General features: G+C 43.8%; 1 protein-coding gene across 1 annotated transcript in view; it reads left to right on the top strand.

The window, feature by feature from the left end:
- The window catches only part of LOC147709696 (fucolectin-like), a 66,427-nt gene that overhangs the window by 27,762 nt on the left and 16,203 nt on the right, over nucleotides 1–22,462 (top strand). The window contains exon 2 of the mRNA XM_086925537.1: nucleotides 17,992–18,295. Within this exon, the coding sequence (XP_086781663.1) occupies nucleotides 17,992–18,295 (304 nt within the window). The remainder of the gene's footprint in view (nucleotides 1–17,991; nucleotides 18,296–22,462) is intronic.

Below are 22,462 nucleotides of genomic sequence, written 5' to 3'. Positions count from 1 at the left end.
ACTTTTAGTGCCCATTGGTCGTTCAGACATCTGGGAATTTTTTGAAGTCCATAAAAAGTTGATCCATGGTTTTTAGAATGGTTTGTCTAACATGACAAGGGCAAGTTATGTCTTTCACAGGGTTATTCATCACCCAGAACCATCGTTTTTCTCTTAATCAGTACTTATGGCCTGATTTAGATCTTTGTTGAAGGTGATCGATATCTTGTCTGCTGAAATATAAATCCTGTTATATCCTATGGCATTTATAGTTCATGGATATTTGTTTTGGCTACTTCTTTGGGAGCTTACTACGGAAGTTCAACAAACTGCTTCCAGAGCAGCAGTCGCACCACTATAAGCCTCAAGTGCAGGAAGCAGCCTTTACCTGTGGTGTTAAGCTCTACCTGAGCTATTGTCAGCCTGTTTGTCTGCCTTCATGTCTTAGAGTAATTCGGGAAATGTTTGCCCTGGTTTTGTCAAATAGCTTTAATGGCCTTCTGTGTTCATCTGTCCCCACAAGATGCTGCTTGAATCTCACCCCAGTCATCCCTTTCAGTCATGCCTTATGAGTGACTAATCTGACAAAGTCCGCTGTCCTTGTCTCTTCCGATCCCTCCATCATCCACCAGTTGGAAGTATCTTGACAGGTAAACCACAGGGTTAACAACCCACGGTATATACACTACTGTGAAGTCATTCTCCTACAGCTGGACTTACCACCGTTCTCAGTATGGTGGTGTGGCTAGAGAGGTAGCTGCAATCACTAGGATCTATGGCTTGTGGTCAGTCCCCATCCGGAACCCTTGCTCACAAAGGTAACAGTGGAAGTGGGAACAGATAGTCTGGATGGCTAAAGCTTTCTGCTTTATTTGTGCACACTGGATCTCTGAGTCAGACACATCACAGCTGGCCTAAGGGATAGGGATCCACACCCTATTACTCTTGTGTCAACTTAGCCCCAAAATCCACTGGGCTAGGGTCCACGATAAGTTTATTTATGGTTCTCGGAGTTAAAGTATGCCATTTTTGTTCCCTTGAGCAGTGCACCTTCTATCTAACTGAACACCCACCATATGTGTTGGTTGACCCAGTTCAGATGGGTGTTTGCCTTTGTCTGAATGCGTAAGAATTCTGATATGGTGGCAAGGTTAGGCTTGAACTGCCCACATCATGTTGCCGTACACAGAAAACTCGGTAGCGTTGTGTATGAAACTGTCATTCCAGGGGTCAATAGAAAGTCTGTTCTTTGAAAGCACTTAAGCACAAAAGTAAATCTGACTCTTCAAGAAGGGGAATTTTTGTTAATGGAGTATGAGACTCTGCTCCTCCAGCCTAGTCAGTGCTTCTTTCAGACAGCGGTAGTGAACCACTTACGTGGTTAACTATATCAGACTGTCATCACCCTTTGTGTCTCTCTGATGGCATTCTGGAATACCTTGCAGCTGAGGATGAGGATATCCAGAAATTGATGTGTTGATATCTTCTCAACCTCAGGTGGATAGAGAATATGGTAATAAACCTTCCACCAATGTTATTATAACTGCTGGTCAGGTCCAGCATTCCATGGTGGTTTCCTGTGTTTAGGTATAACTTGAAGAACACTGTGCTTTGTTCAAATCCACCGTGATGTCATCTAAAGTAGGTATCAGATGTCTCTCTTGCTCTCTGTCTCTGCTTAGGAGATTTTTTGGGGAGCCTAATATCATAAATGGATGGTGTCGGATTGTTTTGACTTCAGGGTAATGACCATGAGTGATACCCATATGGTATTTTCTGACACCTTTTCAATTACCCCCACTTTTCTAGCCTCTCAGGCTCCTTTCCTATTTGCAGCTGAAGATGGAACACCGCCTGGCAGTATCTGAGGGCTGTTGGCCGGTTCGTGTGGTCAATGTGGACTTTGAGGCACACAAGTCCCTCAAATAACTGTGGAAAGTCTGTAAGTATCTCGTCTGCCTGATAATCAAGCACCTTTCACATGAAAAAAACAGTCCCGGTGGCAACCAAAATTTGTTCTCTTGCCTTTCTTGATTACATGAAAATGAACGGTTCTTGGCTGTCTCCTCATTCACTCATACCAGCAGGAGCAGTTGATGACCACCATAATCAAAGATTTTGGTGTGCGTTGTGGCGAGGGTTCGTCTTGGGTTTCAGAACTTGGTATTATTTGAGAGTGCATGACATTGACTTATGCCTCCATATCGGTGAGGGCCGGTACATGGGTGCTTGCAATAGTTACTGGACAAAGAGGAGGAGGCCACCTCCAATTCCTCCTTTGCCTGGCATACAAGATCTTGAAGACATCTTCTTCAACTTCATCGTCTGCACCAGTTTCGTCAGGTCACCTGGACCTCTATACATCCTGCTGATTCACCTCCATGTGCACTGCCTCAGGCTGTAGTGATGTATGAGTACCCCCAATGTTTTCACCCTCTTTTGCCTTTCTGCCATAACTTGGAAGAATAGTTCACTTTGTCACTCTTGGAACAAGCTTTACCTTGGGTATGACACTTATCAAGGCTGTTTAAGTCCAAACCATGGATTTAGCATTGCTACCTTGGGGAAGAGATGGCAATTTTTGTATGGCTTCAATCTTGTCCACCTTGACCCAGGTTGACCTGAATGTGCTATGCTGTCCTGCTGTTTGACAATTTGTGGGGTTTTTGCAAGATGAATATGTCTTCCAGTCGGGTGCCTGGTTGTCGCACTATCCATGGCCACATCACTGAAGAGCGACTTCCCTGAATGATCTGTGCCCTAACCTCTTTTTATTGGTCATCATCTGTGGATGTGCTCACCAACTCTGTTAGCATAGTGTAAAACCCATCACCCATTTTTCTTCCCACCGATGAGCTTGTCGCAGCTTGAAGCATTCGTAAACAAGCTTAAACTGAGGGTGAATGTGCCCATTCAGAACTGTCAGTGCAGCATCGTAGTCATGGTCAGCTCCTGCCCCTGGCAGATTTTCTAAAAGTTTGTTCTCCCATACAAAGTCCAAAGCATGGATTTCTTTACTGTTTTGTCACTCTTGTAACTCGGAAATAGTTGGTGAAACGGCCAACCCAAGTTTTCCATCATAGGGCCATAGTCGCTGGATTGACTAGTTTACTAAAGGGTGGTAATGCCACCATGGAGGTGTGTGAGATCGCTCCTCCTTGTTGTGCAGTCTTTGGAGGTACTGCCTTACGCTGCTATGTAGCAGGGAACAAGGTTTTAGCAAAGTATAGCAAAGTTTATTTTCTCCTTTATCCCTAGTCAGTGCTAGCAATGTTTTTCACTGACCCTTAGTCAAAGGGATGTGTGTCCTTGGTATTATAAGTTAGCCCTTTTGGTCTTTCCTTTTTGGGCCCCTTTAAGCCTTACTGTTCCTTATTTGCTTCTGCCCTTGATATGCCCTTTCTGTGTGACTTTCAGGTGTTCGAAGCAAGTGGCACCCTTGTATGCCCTAGAGGACGAAGTTTATTTATTTTAGAGTAGCCGTACAAGTATTTACTGTTGAAAACCTATGGTGATGGGTTGGTCCACCAGAGGACCCTCCGGCTTCTATCTTGCCCTCTCTGAGTTGTGATTACTGTTAACACTGGCCACGTAGTGACCAATGTCAGTCCTGCATAGCTTCAGGACCCTCGGTGATGACCTGTGTCAGTGAAATGAAGGTCAATACGGGTATTTTATTTTTTTATTTTTTTGCAGTTTTCAATAGTACAAACATAACTCAGGGCCATCATAGAGCTTTACATTAGGCCTGGGCGAAACACTATGCTACGCTTGTGTAGTTTGCGCTACTTCGCACTACACAAACTGCACGTAGCACAGTGCAAACACGCGTAGCATAATGTAGCATTGTGCAGCGGTAATTTTTTGCTTACTCGCGGTCCTCAACATCAAGTTGGTGACCGCGAGCAAGCAAAATGACATGCCGGCTGGACTTTTTCCTCGTTCGCGATCAGCACCATCAAGTTGCTGATCGCGAGGATGAAAAATAAACCTCCAGGCGAGAGTCTCAACGCAGGGAGGTCAGGTTTTCCATTGCGAGTGGTCGCGTAAGCGCGCGTCCGATCGCGATGAGAAACTACCAGTCCGTGTTGAGAAAGCTGCTGCTCGAGCAAAAATCTACTCGAGTGGCATAAAACTACAGCTCACACTGTGCAAGATGCCGTTTTCAATGATTGCACAGTGCCGGTGGCTTGTCTGCACTGTTCAATCATTGAAAACGGCATCTTGCACAGTGCGAACAGGCTACTACGCAGTTCGCATGGTGCTACACGTAGTTCGCATAGTGAGAAGTGCACTTTGCGTAGCTTTGCGAAGTGGTACTTCGCAAACTACACCCAGCCCTACTTTACATAAGCACCAGTCACGTTACACAAGTTCAAATTCAGTTAGATGAAGGGGCATATTTATGAGAGGCTTACATCACATTTGCACTACACAAAGTGGTACTTGCACAACGCAAGCCTCTAAGTCAGATTTATGAAGGCACTTTGCATGACTTTGAATAGCTTCAACAATCTGGAGTAACGCAACAAAGCACAAGTCACTGAGGTGCCTTACTATGCACAAGGGATGTATTCTATGGGCTTTTCAGTGGGTGTTCCTACGCAACTCCCATTGGTTTTGAGGCATGCCAAGATTCACAAGGACTAGAGCGCCAAAATATTAGGCCTCCCCAAGAGAAGCATAACAAGGAGAAATATATTTCTCCTTATTTTTCCTCACACATAGAAAGAAGAAAAAGCCTTTCAGGGTTTTTTTGTGTGAATGGAGGTGCCTGCGTTGGTGAAAACAGTACCAACAGAAGGGACAGAAGTGGTCTGCATTTGATAAATACTGGGCATCTGGGGCGTAACAAAGGCCCCCGCAGTGCCGGGGGTCCCCGAGCTCCAGGGGGCGCCCTCACCACAGTACCATCGCCCGAGAGCTCCAGAGTGACCTCCACTGACTGCAAAACTCTTAACTTGGCTGCTGTCTCTTCTCGTCCGACAGGCTTAGGGCGGCTGGCTCAGCTCCCGGCTAGCTACAATGTTTTACGCGCATTCTTTGAATCATGAGCCTGCCCGATGATCTAATTTGCCTAATCAGTATAGGCGCCGTGAGCGGACGGCGACATAGTTTCGGTTGTTGTGCAGCCAGCACACTGGCCTGCCGCTGCAGCTCTCAACACTCGTCCCGGCCGGAGTTATGATTCGGCTGTGGTGGTGCATCTGCATGACTGCCTCAGCTCAGGTGCCACCTACAGCGAGTCTAGTGCAGCCAGTTCTGCAATGCCATGCACGCCGGTCGGAGAGAAGTGTCTGATCTGGACTGTGGCCATGGAGTTGCCAGAGACTGTGCAATCAAAGTATCGCAACTGGCCTCACCGGCAATGGGGCTCTGCGCTGACAAAGTAAGTGGTCAATTAGGGAGATTCTTTGTAGGTCTTGGAGCAGACCTGGGGGCCTTGCACACTGATGTAGGAGGATTGTGTAAGACCCTCAGATCACTATTACACACTCCAGTGTGTGCAGTGCTAGTGAAAAAATTAGTGCTTTGTGCACCACGTGAATGGTCGGACCTTGGGTGTGTTTGGGTCTTGGCAGCTGCTGCAGGGGCGAGAGAGAAGGTTCCACGTGCATGTGAATAAGATGCCAAGATTTCTGGCAGAGAGTGGTGGGTTGGGTGAGAAGTGCATTGAGGGTGCCCTACGGCTCAGTTTATAAAAGTTTGATCTGGTGCACTGTAGAGGCAGCTAGTCAGGAACAGCCACAAGACATGTGTTCCTGGAGGTGAGCAGAAGGAGTTGAAAATGAGAAATGTATTTGGGCATGATCTGTGTAAAGATGGGAAGAGAAGGCAAAGCTTCTGTTGAGTGTAGGGCCCAGAAACCTGATAGGCCAGGACTGAGCAGGCTGAAAGGTATTGTGTAAGGCGATTTAAGACTTGCGGTTTGCAGAATTTTGGCAAAAAATTATACCATGTCATTGGGCATGGCTTTAAAATGTTTGTCAAATGAAAACCAGACTAATACCTTTACCAATGCTGGGGGGGAAGTTCAGGGAGTGCTTCGATATCAAAATGTTAGAGGGCTAAAGATCCTTGCACCACTTCTAGAGAGAAAGGAAAATGGCAGCAAGGGATAATTAATGCCACAGTACCTGACTGTATGATATGTTTGAATGCACAAAGTCACTGTTGCCCACCTCCTCTGTCCACTGCCAATGAACCACACCACTATATTACAAAATATTACAAAAGAGAGAGCACAGAGAGGCAACACGGGTATTAAAAGGCACAAATGCTAAGCAAAGAAATCTATCTGGACTCTTCAATGACGTTTTATCAGATCCTTTAATGGATGCTTTACCCACAAAAGCGTAATGCAGGGTAGATACAGCCAATGCGTTTCACCCTGAATAGGGTTTCCTCAGGGCAATAGTAAACTGTACTGCATCCTGGAATGTACTCAGGAATGTATCCAGATTGTTAAAAGTTAGTTGATAACTCAAATTGATGAAGTTAATTTCCAGATCGTAAAATCAAATTCATTTCTTGATCACCAAATTCAAAAGAACAGTAGAGCGTTCACTGTGATAGGTGAAACATCTATAATTTCGTCATCTTAGTGCAAAGTGCTCAGTAAGCTCATTTCAAAAGACAAGGTGTCTCTCAACCCACCCCCGAAAAAAAACGAAACCTACGCCACTCCTACGGGCATCCATTCTACATCTGTATACGTCTGAGGCAGTGTGTTTTAATGAAGAATTGTGTCTGAAACACATTTTTGTATAATAAAAGTGGCTTTTTTTGCCTCCTCAAAAAACTGAGTGTAACAGAGCTTTGTTTAATGAAATTCACAGAGGTCTCTGCAAGGGCGCTGTTATGGCGTGGGGAGGTAGGGGATCCGTAAGAGAGTTGTATAGTGGTTCTGGAGTGCAGCTAGCTGTGTATAGGTGGTTCTAGAGCACAGCTTGCTGTATATAGTGGTTCTAGAATGCCGCTTGCTGCCTATAGGTGGCTCTAGAGTGCAGCTTGCTGCGTATAGTTGGTGCTAGGGTTTAGCTTGCTGTGTATAGGTGGTTCTAGAGTGCAGCTTGCTGTGTATAGATGGTTCTAGAGCGCAGCTTGCAGTGTGCAGAGGTTCTAGGGTAGAGCTTGCTGTGAATAGGTGGTTCTAGGGTGCTGTGTATAGATGGTTCTAGAGCAAGGCTTGCTGGGTATAGGTGGTTCTTGAGCACAGCTTCCTGTGTATACTAGTTCTAGAATGCAGCTTGCGGTGTATAGGTGGGTGTAGAGCGCAGCTTGCTGTGTATAGGTTAGTGTAGAGTGCAGCTTGCTGTGTATAGTGGTTCTAGAGTGCAGCTTGATGGCATTTGCCCTAACTATCCCAACATTGCACTAAGCATGGTCTGACCACTGTGCAGTGTATTTCTCCATTACACTTAGTACTACCACTCACAGAAGGAGACTTAGGTCCCCCCTTAGGAAATACAGCGCCTGGAAGTCAGTTACAAGGTCTGACCTGACTGGGGCTCTTGAGGATAGTTTAACGGCTTGGACTGATGCAAACCAGGCTGCCATGGCTCTGCAAGACAGCCTTTATAGAACTTCTAATAAAGTAGCACCAGAAAGATAATTTAAATTGCTGCAAAAAAGGGTGTCCTCACACTGGCACTCAGCAGAATTAAAAACGGCTAAAATCAATTGTAGACAGAAAGAGCGTGCCTGGAGAGCACACTATGATGTAGCCCACAAGAAGACTTACTGTGCGGCACTTGAGGATTACAAGACTCTAATAATTCAAGCCAAACCTATCTATTACTCAGGGAAGATACAGGACGCTGTGAATTCTGGCAGAGAATTGTTTTCTACAGTTAACACCCTGCTTAACTGCCCACATGACGCTAACTTTATGCTAGACCAAGCTTTTACGGATAAGTTAGCCTCCTACTTTCAAGTTAAGGTACAATTCGTCTATAATGACCTGGCAATTGTAGCCAACCACACAGAGAGTATGCAAGATAGGCAAGCTGCTATAAGCAGCACCCAGGGAAGTCTATCTCTGTTTTCTCTACTTGATGAGAAAACGGTGGCAGATCTGCTCCTAAAAACCAAGTCTGGCTCACCCATGGATCCATGCCCTCCCCATGTACTGCATCTGGCGCCTACAGAGATGAGTGCTCTAGTATTGCCGGTTTTGAATCTAGCCCTGATCTAAGGAGTTTTTCCGCTAGTATGGAAAATGGCCTGCATCCGGCCGCTACTAAAAAAGACAAAGCTAGACCCCACGGATGAAAAAAACTATTGCCCTATCTCCTGTCTGCCCTTGCCATCTAAATTACTGGAGAAAGCCATGAACCTGGAGCTCTAATAATGGCTGCAGAGGAGATAAGAAAGGGCATGGACGAGGGAAGTAGAGTCACCTTGGTCCTGTTGGACCTAATTGCGGCCTTTGACACCGTAAACCACGAGGTTCTCATTCAAAGGCTCAGGGATTCGGGTGTAAAGGGCATAGCGCTTGATCTCCTGACCTCCTTCTTGTCTGATAGAGAACAAGTTATCTTCTGGAATGGTTATCAATCAGAAAAATTCACTCTCCCTGGAGGAGCACCTCAGGGAACTGCGTTGTCGCCCACCTTGTTTAATATCTATGTGGCCCCCCCGGCGAAATTAATTAAAAAACAAGGCTTTAAGCTGGTGTCATATGCAGATGACACTCAGCTGATCGTGTCAGTCTCCTATTCTGTGGAATCCAAGGCAGCCGACGTTTACCTCTGTTTGTCGAAGGTCATGCTGTGGATGAACCAGAATTTCTTAAAGCTAAATACGGGAAAAACTGAAGTGCTTGAGTTCGGCCAAAAAACATCTATCTGGAACCAGCTCTGGTGGCCCACCTCAGCAGGGGCCTGTCCGGCCCCAGTGGCCAAAGTTAAAAACCTTGGTATAGTGTTCGATAAAGACATGTCCTGGAGGCCACAGATTAACCAAGTGGTCTCTGCATGCTTTTTCACGCTTAAAGGGCTGAAAAAGATTTTGCCGTTTATCCCTTTCTACCTCAGGAAAACTGTCATAATTGCCACTATCTTCTCCAGAATTGACTACGGCAATGCCCTCTATCTTGGAGCTGGCATTGCACAAATGGTGAAGCTGCAATCAGTCCAAAACGTAGCAGTGAGACTGCTTCTTAAGCTGCCTAAGTATCATCCCACATCTCGTTCAATTAGGCAGTTACACCGGCTCCCAGTGCAACGGCGGATGGACTTTAAAGCACTATGCCTGGTCCACAAGGTACTGTCCGGAGATGGTGCCTCCGACCTTCAACATCTATTTACTCGGTATCATCCAACGTGCCTTTTGAAGTCTGCTATGCAGGGTCTGGTCACTGTCTCTAAGTTCTAAAGACAACGATGGGGAGGCAAGGGTTTTTCCCATCTGGCCTCAAGGTTATGGAACTCAATCCCGTCACAGCTTAGACAGATCTCCAACCGGAGGTTCTTCAGGAAGGAAATCAAGACATGGCTTTTTCCACAATGATACATTGGCTAGCCCTTGCTCAGTTATCTTACACAGAGCCAAGACGCCTCGGCAATAGTGCGCTTTAGAAATACCATCAGTCAGTCAGCTTGCTGTGTATAGGTGGCTCTAGAGCGTATCTTGGTGTGCATACGTGGTTCTAGATCACATCTTGGTGGTCATAGGTGGTTCTAGAGTGCAGCTTGCACTGTACAGTGGTTCTAGAATACAGCTTGCTGTGTATAGGTGGGTGTAGAGCGCAGCTTGCTGTGTATAGGTAGATGTAGACTGCAGCTTGCTGTGTATAGTCGTTCGAGAGTGCAGCTTGCTGTGTATAGTGGTTATAGAGCAAGGCTTGCTGTGTATAGTGGTTCTAGAGCTAGGCTTGCTGGGTGTAGGTGATTCTTGAGCACAAGCTCCTGTGTATACTGATTCTTGAATGCAGCTTGCTGTGTATAGGTAGGTGTAGACTGCAGCATGCTGTGTAAAGTGGTTCTAGAGCAAGAGTTGCTGGGTATAGGTGGTTTTTGAGCACAACCTCCTGTGTATACTGATTCTAGAATGCAGCTTGCTGTGTATAGGTGGGTGTAGAGCACAGCTTGCTGTGTATAGGTAGGTGTAGAGTGCAGCTTACTGTGTATAGTGGTTCTAGAGTGCAGCTTGCTGTGCATAGGTGGTGCTAGAGCACAGCTTGCTGTGTATAGGGGGTGTAGAGTGCAGCTTCCTGTGTATAGGTGGCTCTAGAGCATATCTTGGTGGTCATAGGTGGTTCTAGAGCGCAGCTTACTGTGTATAGTGGTTCTAGAATGCAGCTTGTTGTGTATAGGTAGGTGTAGAGTGCAGCTTGCTGTGTATAGGTGGGTGTAGACTGCAGCTTGCTGTGTATAGTAGTTCTAGAGCAAGGCTTGCTGTGCATAGTGGTTCTTGAGCACAACCTCCTGTGTGTACTTGTTCTAGAATGCAGCTTGCTGTATATAGGTAGGTGTAGACAGCAGCTTGCTGTGTATAGTGGTTATAGAGTGCAGCTTGCTGTATTTAGTCTTTCTAGAGTGCAGCTTGCTGGGTATAGGCTGTTCTAGAGCAAGGCTTGCAGGGTATAGGTGGTTCTTGAGCACAACTTCCTGTGTATACTGGTTATAGAATGCAGCTTGCTGTGTATAGGTGGGTGTAGAGTGCAGCTTGCTGTGTATAGGTAGGTGTAGAGAGCATCTTGCTGTGTATAATGGCTCTAGAGTGCAACTTGCTGTGTATAGTGGTTCTAGAGTTCAGCTTGCTGTGTATAGGTGGTGCTAGAGCGCAGCTTGCTGTGTATAGGGGGGTGTAGCGTGCAGCTTCCTGTGTACAGGTGGCTCTAGAGCATATCTTGGTGGTCATAGGTGGGTCTAGAGCGCAGCTTCCTGTGTATAGTGGTTCTAGAATGCAGCTTGCTGTGTATAGGAAGGTGTAGAGTGCAGCTTGCTGTGTATAGGTAGGTGTAGACTGCAGCTTGCTGTGTATAGTGATTCTAGAGTGCAACTTGCTGTGTATAGTGGTTTTAGAGTGCATATTGCTGTGTATGATGGTTCTAGAGCAGGTCTTGCTGGGTATAGGTGGTTCTTGAGCACAAACTCCTGTGTATACTGGTTCTAGAATGCAGCTTGCTGTGTATAGGTAGGTGTAGACTGCAGCTTGCTGTGTATAATGGTTCTAGAAAGCAGCTTGCTGTGTATAGTGGTTCTAGAGTGCAGCTTGCTGTGTATGGTGGTTCTAGAGCAAGGCTTGCTGGGTATAGGTGGTTCTTGAGCACAACCTCATGTGTATACTGGTTCTAGAATGCAGCTTGCTGTGCATAGGTGGGTGTAGAGCGCAGCATTCTGTGTATAGGTAGGTGTAGAGTGCAGCTTGCTGTGTATAGTGGTTCTAGAGTGCAGCTTGCTGTGTATAGTGGTGCTAGAGTACAGCTTGCTGTGTATAGGTGGTTCTATACTGCAGCTTGCTGTGTATAGGTGGGTGTAGAGTGCAGCGTGCTGTGTAAAGGTGGGTGTAGAGTGCAACTTGCTGTTTATATGTGGTTCTAGAGAGCAGCTTGCTGGGTATTGTGGTTCTAGAGCGCAGCTTACTGTAAATAGGTGATTCTAGGGTGTAGCGTGCTGTGTATAGATGGTTCTAGAGTACAGCTTGCTATGTATAGTGGTTCTAGAGTATAGCTTGCTGTGTTTAGTGCTTCTAGAGTGCAGCTTGCTGTGTATAGGTGGTTCTGTGGTGTAGCTTGCTGTGTATAGGTGGTTTTGAACACAGCTGGAATGTCAGATGACGAGTTTAATTATGCGTATCTAATGTCACAAACAATACTCTTGTCAACCAAATTGCAAGCACAATTTTTTAAAACTTTTTTTTATATTATAGACCGGATAAAATAGCCAAGTAGGAAAGTGGCAAGAGTATGTGCTGTCCTAGATGCAGGCTCGATAGTGCTGATTCTGCTTATATATTCTCTACTTGTGATGAATTAATAACAAACAAGAGATTGAGAGATTTTTATCCACAGTTTTGCAAAGCCCGCTAGTTTTATCTATTGATGTTATCCTTCTTGGGCTAACAGATCCTAGCAATGCCAGAGTGGGGCATGAACTCATCTTCATAACTATGGCTGTCTTTAGGCTGTGTATCGCCTCAGCATGGCTGGACGCTACTGCTCCATCATTCCAACAATGGTTAGCCAGATTGCCTGCCATTTCAAATATTGAAATCGCTATTTTTAAATGGAAGGGTAGAAGTCGACGTAAAAGAGCATTACAAATGTAGACTCCCCTATTAGAATGCTGCCAGTCTCAAATCGGTAGTTAAATGTATTCTTAGTCTGAGCTGAAGCTAGGAATAACAAGGTTTCGAATGTTATGCGCTAATCAATGTAAATGTATGCATACTTGTCTGACCGGTAGGGGGGGTAGGAGAAGGGTGAAAATTGCTGTTGAAAAAACTGAATAAAGATATTAAAAAAAAAACTTTTGGTCAGGCATTCTCCCAGGTGAGGGTAGAGGCCAGTCTTCCCATAGCTGCCGAGGTTTCAGATTGCAATATGTGTAATTTTCATAATTTCATTGTAATTATGGGTCTGCCACTGCAATTGTTTGCACCAGTTTTAAGATCTTAGAGTTCCTCGATCTAATTCATTTCTGACATTTTTATGTTTCCCTTTCCTCATTGCTTGAAACCGTGGCAGCTATGAGTAAGTCTGAAAGGGGGCCCCTCCATGCACTTTGCTAGGGGGCCCTCTCAGGTTTTGTTACGCCACTGCTGTGCATTCTTGCCCTTTCCCTTTGACTCAGGGCAGTACAGCACCACTAAACTTGTAATTATGCCCCTAAGTGATTTGCCCAGAATCACAGAATGCTGCTGCTAATGTTGGAACTCGAACCTGGTTTCCTAGTTCAAAAGTCTAAAGCTCTGGCCATTACACCACATACTCTTGCCAGTGTGTACTGTGCAATCAATGCCTGATTAATTTACTGTGTGCAAACTGTAAAAATTTCACTCCGAGGTCCATTCAGCCTCGACAGCGGTGGGCCTCAAAGCCATCCTTATCACCAACACAGTGGCGCGCCACAGGTCCCTTTGCAAGCACAGCTCAGTGGCCCACTGTTGTGGCAGCAACCTTGAGCAGTTCACTGATAGAATATCGACCCCCAAAATATCCCCATACAAAATTATCAAGTTATAATATCGAAATGAAAAATAACAACTTCCTATATTTATAACGGTAAGTGAAAAAAATATAGATTTTTATACATATATTAAAAATAATATTAAAAAATACATTTGACTTAAAAAAGAAATTATATTTAATATACATTTTAACAAATATAACAAATAAATGTAATTAAAAAAAGTAAGCATACGCATATCAGATGTAAATATATACATATATATATAAATATATATATATATATATATATATATACATATATATATATATATATTCACTGAAAAAAACAGAGGTTTGAGACATGTCATAGTTAGGAATTAGCATTTAAAAAACCTTACAAATTCACTTGGTTACAGTAGTGATTTTTAAGGAGTATTATTGTATTTTAAAAGTTGACACTTAGAAACTGGGCTCAAAGATGCAGCACTGAGGTCTCTCCTGATAACAGGTGAGTAAATCAGAATTCGTACTTCGGATGATTTTAGAGGAATATTTGTAAGTTCCAAAACTCCACACTTAGAAGAATTTCCAAGTGAAACCAGCCAATGTTAGCCTATGCAAGGAAATTCAAGTAACTGGTAAGTACGGTTAGAATTACTTTTCAGGATCAGTACTGGGCTCAAAGATGCGGCACTGAGGTCTCTCCTGATAACAGGTGAGTAAATCGGAATTCCTAGTTTAGAGGAATATATGTAAGTTTCAAAAATCGACACTTACATACTTTTTCAGCAAAAAGCAGGCAATGATATCCTATGGAAGGAAGTTCAACTTACTGGTTAGAACGGTTAGAATTACTTTTCAGGATCAGCACTGGGCTCAAAGATGCAGCACTGAGTTCTCTCCTGATAACAGATGAGTAAATCGGAATTCATAGTTCGGCTAATTTTACTTCGGTCCAGTATATATAGCGCCACTTTCTTACACCATCCCTTCCCTTCACCACTGTGCAAACACACCCTGTGGCGCGTTTTAAGTTGGGGAAATAATTCTCCTTCAATCCTGGGGGTCCAACTGGCCCACTAGGTGCATCCAGTAAGCACCACAGACCTGAGTAGCAGAGAGATGTACAGAGGGGCCCGGCTTAGACCACCTCTCTGCAATGCAGGGCAGTGGAGCTTACTGGAAGCATCTGATGGGCTAGTTGGCCCACAGGGTTCCTCACGATTGAAGGGGAATTATTTCCCCAACTTAAAATGCGCCACAGGGCGTGTTTGCACATGTCACCTCAGGCCCCGTCCCCTCCCTTCACCACTGTGTAAATGCACCATGTGGCCGTTCTAAGTTGGGAGATTAAGTCCCCTTGAATCTTGAGGGCCCCTAGGGTCAAACTAGCCCACTTGGTAACTCCAATAAGCGACACTGAACTGAGTTGCAGAGAGGTGTAACACCTGTCTGCAACGCTGCTCCCTGGCGCATACTGGGGATACCTGTTGGGCTATTTGGCCCTCAGGCACTCTCAGTATTGAAAGAGAATTAATTCCCCAACTTAAAACGTGCCACGGGCGCGTTTGCACAGTGGTGAAGGAAAGGGGCGTAGCCTGAGGTGATATGTATGCAAACACGCCCTTTGGTGCGTTTTAAGTTAGAGAATTAATTCCTCCTGAATCCTGTGGGTCCCTGGGGGCCAACTAGCCCACCAGGTACCTCCAGTATGCGTTCCCGGGGCTAGGGATCCATCACTGACCCTCCAATCTAAATATTTTTTTAAAGCCCCGGGGGTTGGCGGTCCTTGGGGCTGCGGGAGGCAGTGTGCCCCACGCACGCAATCCAAATTAAATCGAACCCCGGGGTGGCAGTCCCTGGGGCTGCTGGGGGCCATGACCCCACCGCCATTGACTTCAGAAAGACCCAGGGGGTGGCAATCCCCAGGGCTGCGGGGGGCACTGTGCCCCCCGCAATGTTAAATAATTCTAGCCCTGGGGTGGCGGTCCAACAGTAGGGATAGTGGAGGGGTGAAAAAAAAATATTATTCCAAACTCCAGTGAGTGCAGCAGTAAGGAAAGTGTTGGATAGTGGAGGGGTTAAAATTACGATTCTCAGTCCAGTGGGTGCAACAGCAGGGAAAATGTTGGATAGTGGAGGGGTGAAAAAAAAATACTATTCCAAACTCCAGTGAGTGCAGCAGTAGGGAAAGTGTTGGATAGTAGAGGGGTAAAAAATACTATTCGCACTCCAATTAGTGCAACAACAGGGAAAGTGTTGGATAGCGGAGGGGTAAAAAATACTATTCCCACTCCAGTTAATGCAACAATAGCGAAAGTGTTGAATAACGTGGGGGTAAAAAATACAGTTTTTACTCCAGTTAGTGCAACAATAAGGAAAGTGTTGGATAGCAGAGAGGTAAAAAATCCTATTCCCACTTCAGTTAGCGCAAAAGAAGTTAGAAACATACTATAATGTTAAATAGATATAACAAATACCAGAAATATTATATTACATTTAAAAATAATTTACAAACAGATAACTATTTTAATTAGTTTTTTTATAAACAAATGTTATTGTGTCAAAGGTCAAGAACAAAGCAGCACTCCTTAACACAGGACACATATGCCATATTATACATTGCAAAGCATTCTCATTGACATTTAGTTTATGTATTATCATAATTATAGTTATGTAAAACAAGACAACATGAACATAATGAACCCCCGCGTTGCACCATTCCACTACTGCATCTTCTTTGCCACCACATCGCCCACCCCAACAATAATTTATTATTACATAAATGCAATCTATTTTTATTTCCTACCTATCACCACTCAATTCACAACACACATCTAATTTGTTTTTAAAGTACCTCTATAATTCACATAATTAATTAAAAAACAAATAAAACAGATAAAATTAATTTACTTCCAAACGTTAACCCTATGAAACCTAAACCCATACACAAAAAATAAACAATTACCCTAATTAATTATCAATTGATGAATTAATAATAATGATCAAATAATTATTAAGTATTTAAACATAATGTACTTTCCACCCTCTACCCCAATAAACACCACAACCCACTCCTAAAAACATTACACAATTTCCATAATTAATTTTAAATTAATATCAATTAACAACTACTTAACAATGGGGCATATTTGAATGGCAATTAAGTCATTAAAATTAATTAACAAATACTTAGTAACTAATTAAAAATAAATTACTTCACCCCCTTCCCCTATAAAACCAACCACCCACTCCAAAAGAAAATGACAACATTAACATAATTAACTACCAATTAATTAATAATAAATAACAACCAATTCATTATTAATTGATAATAAATTACTTCCCCAATTAGCACAATACCATCTAAATTAAATAAGTATTACTAAATTAAAAAAAATAATGTCATTTAAATACATATAATTAAATTACTTCCCACCCTATCCCTCTATGAACCCACAACCCGCTACAGAACTAAAAATCACAAAATATAAATAAAATAAAATGAATGACTACTAAAAATGTAACACATTTTAAAAAACAAAAATATACATAAATTTAAAATACATACTCAAAGAACTAACACTAATTAAAAAATCGATATTTTAAGCAACTATTTTTGCAAACGATATTAATGACTTCGATATTTTTTAAAATTATATTTCTAACCTTAAAGTCAATATTCTTGACTACGATAGTGTTGCTGTCGATATTTCTGTGTCAATATATTTCCAACTCGATATTTGTGTAAGTCGACATTTCAAATTCGATGTTCTGTCTGCATACCACCTTGAAGAGGTCCCTGCCCCTTTATGTAACCCCTCGGCTGGGCTCCGAGGGGGGATGCAGCGTGTCTTCCCAGCATCGAGAGGTGTGGCAACTCCCTACAAACTGAATCTAGCTCCATACAGTAAAGAAAACTTTCAACAAATTACACACTCAAGCTTGCATTCAAGTGATCTCAACAAGGAGTAGAGTAGATGACTAAAAGATGTTATCTCTTCATCAGTCTAGACTCCGCCCTTTCAATCTATGTACCCCTTCACCCATCTATCACATACTCCGAAGTGACAGAAACGAGGCAAGGGGTGTCTTTTGTAAATATCTAAACAAATAAATATATCAGTCACACGTTAGGATGCATTTCAAAGAGAATATTCACAGATGTAACAAGCATCCCCAAAAAATGTGTGTAAGCCAAGCCAGAGTCATATTTTCAAAAAAGGCACACTGCAGCGCAGCACCCAAAGTCAAATTGTACAACTTTTGATGTTCACAAAGAGCATCTACTACTCGTAAATGTCCTTTATGAATACCGAAAGTCAAACTTTACAACTGTTAACATTCACAAGGGGCATTTATGAGTGGTAAATGCTCATTGTCAATACCGAAAGCCGTAAAGTTCAACTTTCCTCTCAGTTTACCTTTGTGAACTGGGGCCATTGTGTTCACTTCCAGGCCCCAGGTTAAAACTCCACTCATGCCATCCCTTTGTTAACTAAAATGCACATGCATTCCAGGATGGGAAATAACATGATACTGGTAGGCAAATGCCCAGAAAGTTCTTTCTATATCCAAAAACGTCTACAATTTCCTTTTCCCCAAACTTGTGAAGGCCTTCATAGCACAATTTCTGCATTAGTTATTGCATTTTTCGAACATGACATCTAGCAAAGTTTGATTTGAAATTTACATCAGTAAATTAAATCTGCCTTTGTAATTCGGGCCCCAGGTATGGATTGTCCTGGGTTTAAACCAGTTATGTTTCAATGTAATGAATCTTTATACCCACACTCCATAGTGTAAGCCAATACATGCTTAACATGATGGAAGCTTTAAAATTCAAATTGATGATGAGTGATGGTGCTGATGATAATGTCTTTTTTTTAATTCAGTTGAAAATGTCGCTCTTCGTGGCCGTGCCGCAATGTCGAGCCTCCTTGCGGGATCACACGCAGCAACCGGTTACCTTGGACATGCAATCAATGCCATTGACGGAAACCTAAATCCTGATGTCTTTTCTGGATCCTGCGCCCACACAAATAGTGAAATGTCTCCCTGGTGGAGGGTTGACTTGCTGACACCACACAGGATTCAGTATATAACCATCACTAACACAGAAACTGCCCCAGAAAGGATGAATGGTGTTGAACTTCTCATTGGCAACTCTCTAGCGAACAATGGGAACACTAATCCAAGGTAAACGACAATATTTCCTTAAGATATTATCATCACTCAAAAGGTACTTCAGTTATGCATAAAGGTAAATCTATTTCACAGGCTTTGGTAAGATAAGTTTATGTATTCTGGCATTTTTATTTAAACCTGATTTTAGAAAATGACACACACCATGAGAACCTCATTTCTTCTTTTTTATAGCGGAAATTATGTCAGAAGGTTTTTTTCAACCCTTGCTTCCCCTAAACCACCTCTGGTTGAGCCCTTTTTTGTATTTCAAGTCAATTCCAGTTTAAGCCTTCATTACTTTTCATCCCAAAAGAGGTCCAGGATAAATGTATGTCCTTTTTGGGTCTCTTACTTTCACTCATCACACAATTCACCATGCAGCACTAACCACTCAATATAAACACAACATATACATGCACCCACAAATATACAGAAAGGAGAGTCCCTTTTGTCATTGGCAACTATCATTTAGCTAGCTTTTGGCATTGGCTGGCAGGGTTGTCCATGGGATTTTGCATATGTAAACACTTCTTAATGTAGTGCAAATACACACTGGACCTGATTGCTTTATTTCCTAATTATTATATGTATTGTTTTTGCAGGAGGTGTTGTTATGTTATGTTATGTTAATAACATTTATTAGGCGCAACAGCTGCCCCAGCGAAGGGGCGTCCTGGCGCCAGATCATATGCAGCAACATAACAGATCAAAGCTGAACAGGGGGATATTTAACTGACAGAGGTAAATAGGTAAGTTTTAATGGCCCGTCTGAAGAGGGTTAGGCTGTTAAGGGCGCGGATTTGAACAGGGAGAGAATTCCATAAATCCGCCGCCATCACGTGGAAGGAACGGCCTCCCATCCTGCTGAGCCTAAACCTAGGCTTGTTCGCCAAAAACTGGGCTTCTGATCTAAGAGATCGTGTAGGGACATAAAAAGAGATAAGGCCTGTCAAGGCCGGGGAAGAAGACAGTTTTAAAATCTTGAATGTCAGACAGAGAGCCTTAAATTTGATTCTCTGTCTGACCGGAAGCCAGTGCAAAGAGGCCAAGACAGGAGAAACCGAACATCGTCTTGGGAGGCCGACAATGGCCCGTGCAGCAGCGTTCTGCACCCTCTGGAGCCTAGTCGCCTCCGTGCTTCTCGTCACGTCCACAAACTCTTCTGCTGGGCGCTATCTGACTGACACAGATTGCTCATAGTTTGGCTTTGCCAATGTTTTTTATGAATTATTGTCTCTGTCTGTCAGCCCAAAAGCCCCTTAGTCCTGCCCCCTAGCAGATGCAGGAGGCCTGGGAATGTCTAGCTTCTGGTTAGGCCTAGTTACAAGTGATTGTAATGTGTTGAAACATGCAGCAAAATTCCATAATAGTATTTAGAGTACAATTAAGATACATGTTGGCATCACTATTTCCTTGATGCCTGTCACTGTACACATAGAAATACAGATCAGAAAAGAGAAAATCAATGTTTTGTTTTCAATCTTTAAGTGGTTGCTTGAATTATGCTCCACGACCTGACCTGCCTTTCTCCTTAGTTTCTGGCATCATTCATTGTGACATCAAAACTTAACTGTTTTATATCGGGCGAACTTGACCCGGTATCAGGGCGCTTCCTAAAAGCACCAGTTGCGTTACATGAGGACACTTTCATTTTGTTAAGCAAGGGGAGATTAAGTGATTTGCCCAGAATCACCCGCCTATAACATTTTTTTTTATTAGAGCCCAACTGTAATAACTTATTAAAGTAAATTAAGTATATTTTATTTTTTACATGAGTTAATAAAAGCCCTCGCAATAAATATGTGCAAAACATTCAAGTTGGTAGAATCAGTTTAAAACAATACAAAATAGTAGTACAGTGTAAGATGTCTCTGTATACATCGGCTGGAACATAGTACTGCCCAAAGCAAACCAAAAGTAAGGGAACATCGAGCAAATGTACATGTAAATAGGGCAAGACACCACATCATTATAAAACAGCTTAGAGTGAGGCTATGCGGGTTAATAATAAAGTAAGCTTTGTTTTTCAGTGTGCTTTTGAGAAGACCACTCCTGTCAGTGGCCATTTCAGGACAATGCATGTACGGTGGGGAACATCATCCTTGCTTGAATCACACAGACGACAGCCTCTTTTACCGGTATGCTGCCATGCCGGTTATTCCACTTGGGTAGTAGGATAGTGTAGAAATGACCGAAGCTGAGTCACGGGTGAAGGATAAACAAGTTGGTTTATTCAATGAGATAGCTTAACAGATATCGACCCCAGCCACAGCTGGCTCGCCTCAAACGCCCCGTCAAGAGTCTCCCGGCGCTCGCCCTGGAACGCTCTCTACAGTGACATTCTAAGTGATGTCACTGCAGCACGTTCCAAGGTGGTGCAGAGGGCAGGGGTGACCCACGCAGTGGCAGTCCCAGCAGATCGGAAGATACCACACATCCCCCTACCCTACAAACTTTAACACATGCAATATCGGAAACAAAACACCAACATTTTGAGCAATTACATAGTCACATATTGATCCAGATGTTTGGGGCGCCTCACCACCCTCCGACTACTTCTGCGTGAGGCATGAGGTTCTCCACAACACACCCTCGTGGGTAGGCTCCCTCCCCCCCGGGGTCGGCACCTCACCCATGACCACTTCATCGATGACTTCGGGAGGGAGGTGGCATTTAGCCACCCTTCCTAGATTCCATATCTTACCCTCCTGGATCTTTACCGCATTTTTGAACAGTTTTACAATCTTCATTGGTTTAGTGAATTCAGACCAATGCGCTCTGCCTGTAGGTGCTCTGATTCTTACTGTGTCCCCTACCTTGAACCCAACCTCTTTCACCAAGTGTAGCCTGTCAAACCTTTCTTTCCTCTCTATCATGGCTTTGTGCTGCTTATCCAGCCCTTGAGTTTCTTTAGTGTGCCCTGTCCACCCCTTCTGCCACCCCATCCAACCTGGTGATAGCTTCGTGTTAGGCTTCCTAGCTCTGAGTAGTTCGAAGGGGGTGATCCCCGTTGTTTGGTGAGGATTTAGGCGATACGCCTCTAGACGTTTTCTCATCCCCTCTTTCCAGTTCAGACCATTGGTTCTTGCCTGTTGGATGCCTTCTTTGAGCATTTTATTGACTCTTTCTATCATTCCGTTGGTCTCGGGGTGGTATAGTGCACAACGTTTGTGCATAATCCCATTGTTCTCAAGGAATTCCCCCATCTCTTTCGAGCAAAGCTGTACCATTGTCCGTCAGGAGACTACTTGGTAGACCTTCCCAGAGAAACAGTTCTTGCAGGAACTCAATGACCACTTTTGTGGTTATTTCAGACACTATCTTCACCTCTGGCCACTTGGAATACAGGTCCACGAGCACAAGGATGTAGGGCGTGTAAAGTTCACCTGCGAGCTGCCCTATTATGTCCAATGCCACTTCTTCCCAAGGCCCCACCGGTGGTGGTCTGCATTGCATGGGAGGTGTGCATTGTTTCAGGACTTTGTCACTCGTGGTGCACGGTGTACAGTCCCTGACTTTTCTCTCAATCATGCTGTCCATGTTTGGCCACCAGTAGTCTTGCCGCATTCTCTGCTTGGTTTTGGTGATACCCAAGTGTCCATCGTGGGCAAGATCGATAAGATATTCCCTTAACACGCTGGGAGAGATCAGCCTTGTGCCACAGAACAGACACTCATCGGAGATGAATAGTTCGTTCCTGACCATCCAGAACGGTCGTAGGGCGTCATTCTGTTGGTCTTGGTGATTCCAGTTACCCTTTACCTTCTCAATCACCTTCATCAACAGGTCATCGTTTCTTAGAGCTTCTTTCCAATTTACCTCACCTACAGCTCCTTGGGTGATCGCGCATACCTTTTCTGCCAGTGTCTCATCCTGATCTTCGTCATTGTCTCCATCTACTTGTTCTTCCCCCATTTTGCCCACCAGGCGCGAGAGGCAGTCAGCAGCCAAATTCTTCGCCCCAGGAACAAATTCAACATCAAATGTATACTCCTGAAGGTTAACCACCCAGCGTCTGATTCTACTTGAGATGGCGTCCAGTCCTTTTTTGTTGAAGACCTCTACCAGGGGTTTGTGATACGTTCTCAGATTGAACTTTGCACCTCAGAGGAAGTCCCGGAATTTGTTCACAGCCCAGTGCACAGCTAAGGCCTCCTTCTCAATCACTGAGTAGCTCAC

The sequence above is a fragment of the Lissotriton vulgaris genome, chromosome 6 (genome assembly GCF_964263255.1).
Source record: "Lissotriton vulgaris chromosome 6, aLisVul1.2, whole genome shotgun sequence".
Classification (NCBI taxonomy): Eukaryota; Metazoa; Chordata; class Amphibia; order Caudata; family Salamandridae; genus Lissotriton; species Lissotriton vulgaris.
The sequence above is the reverse complement of the archived record's forward strand: the minus strand, read 5'-3'. Positions and strand labels throughout refer to the sequence as shown.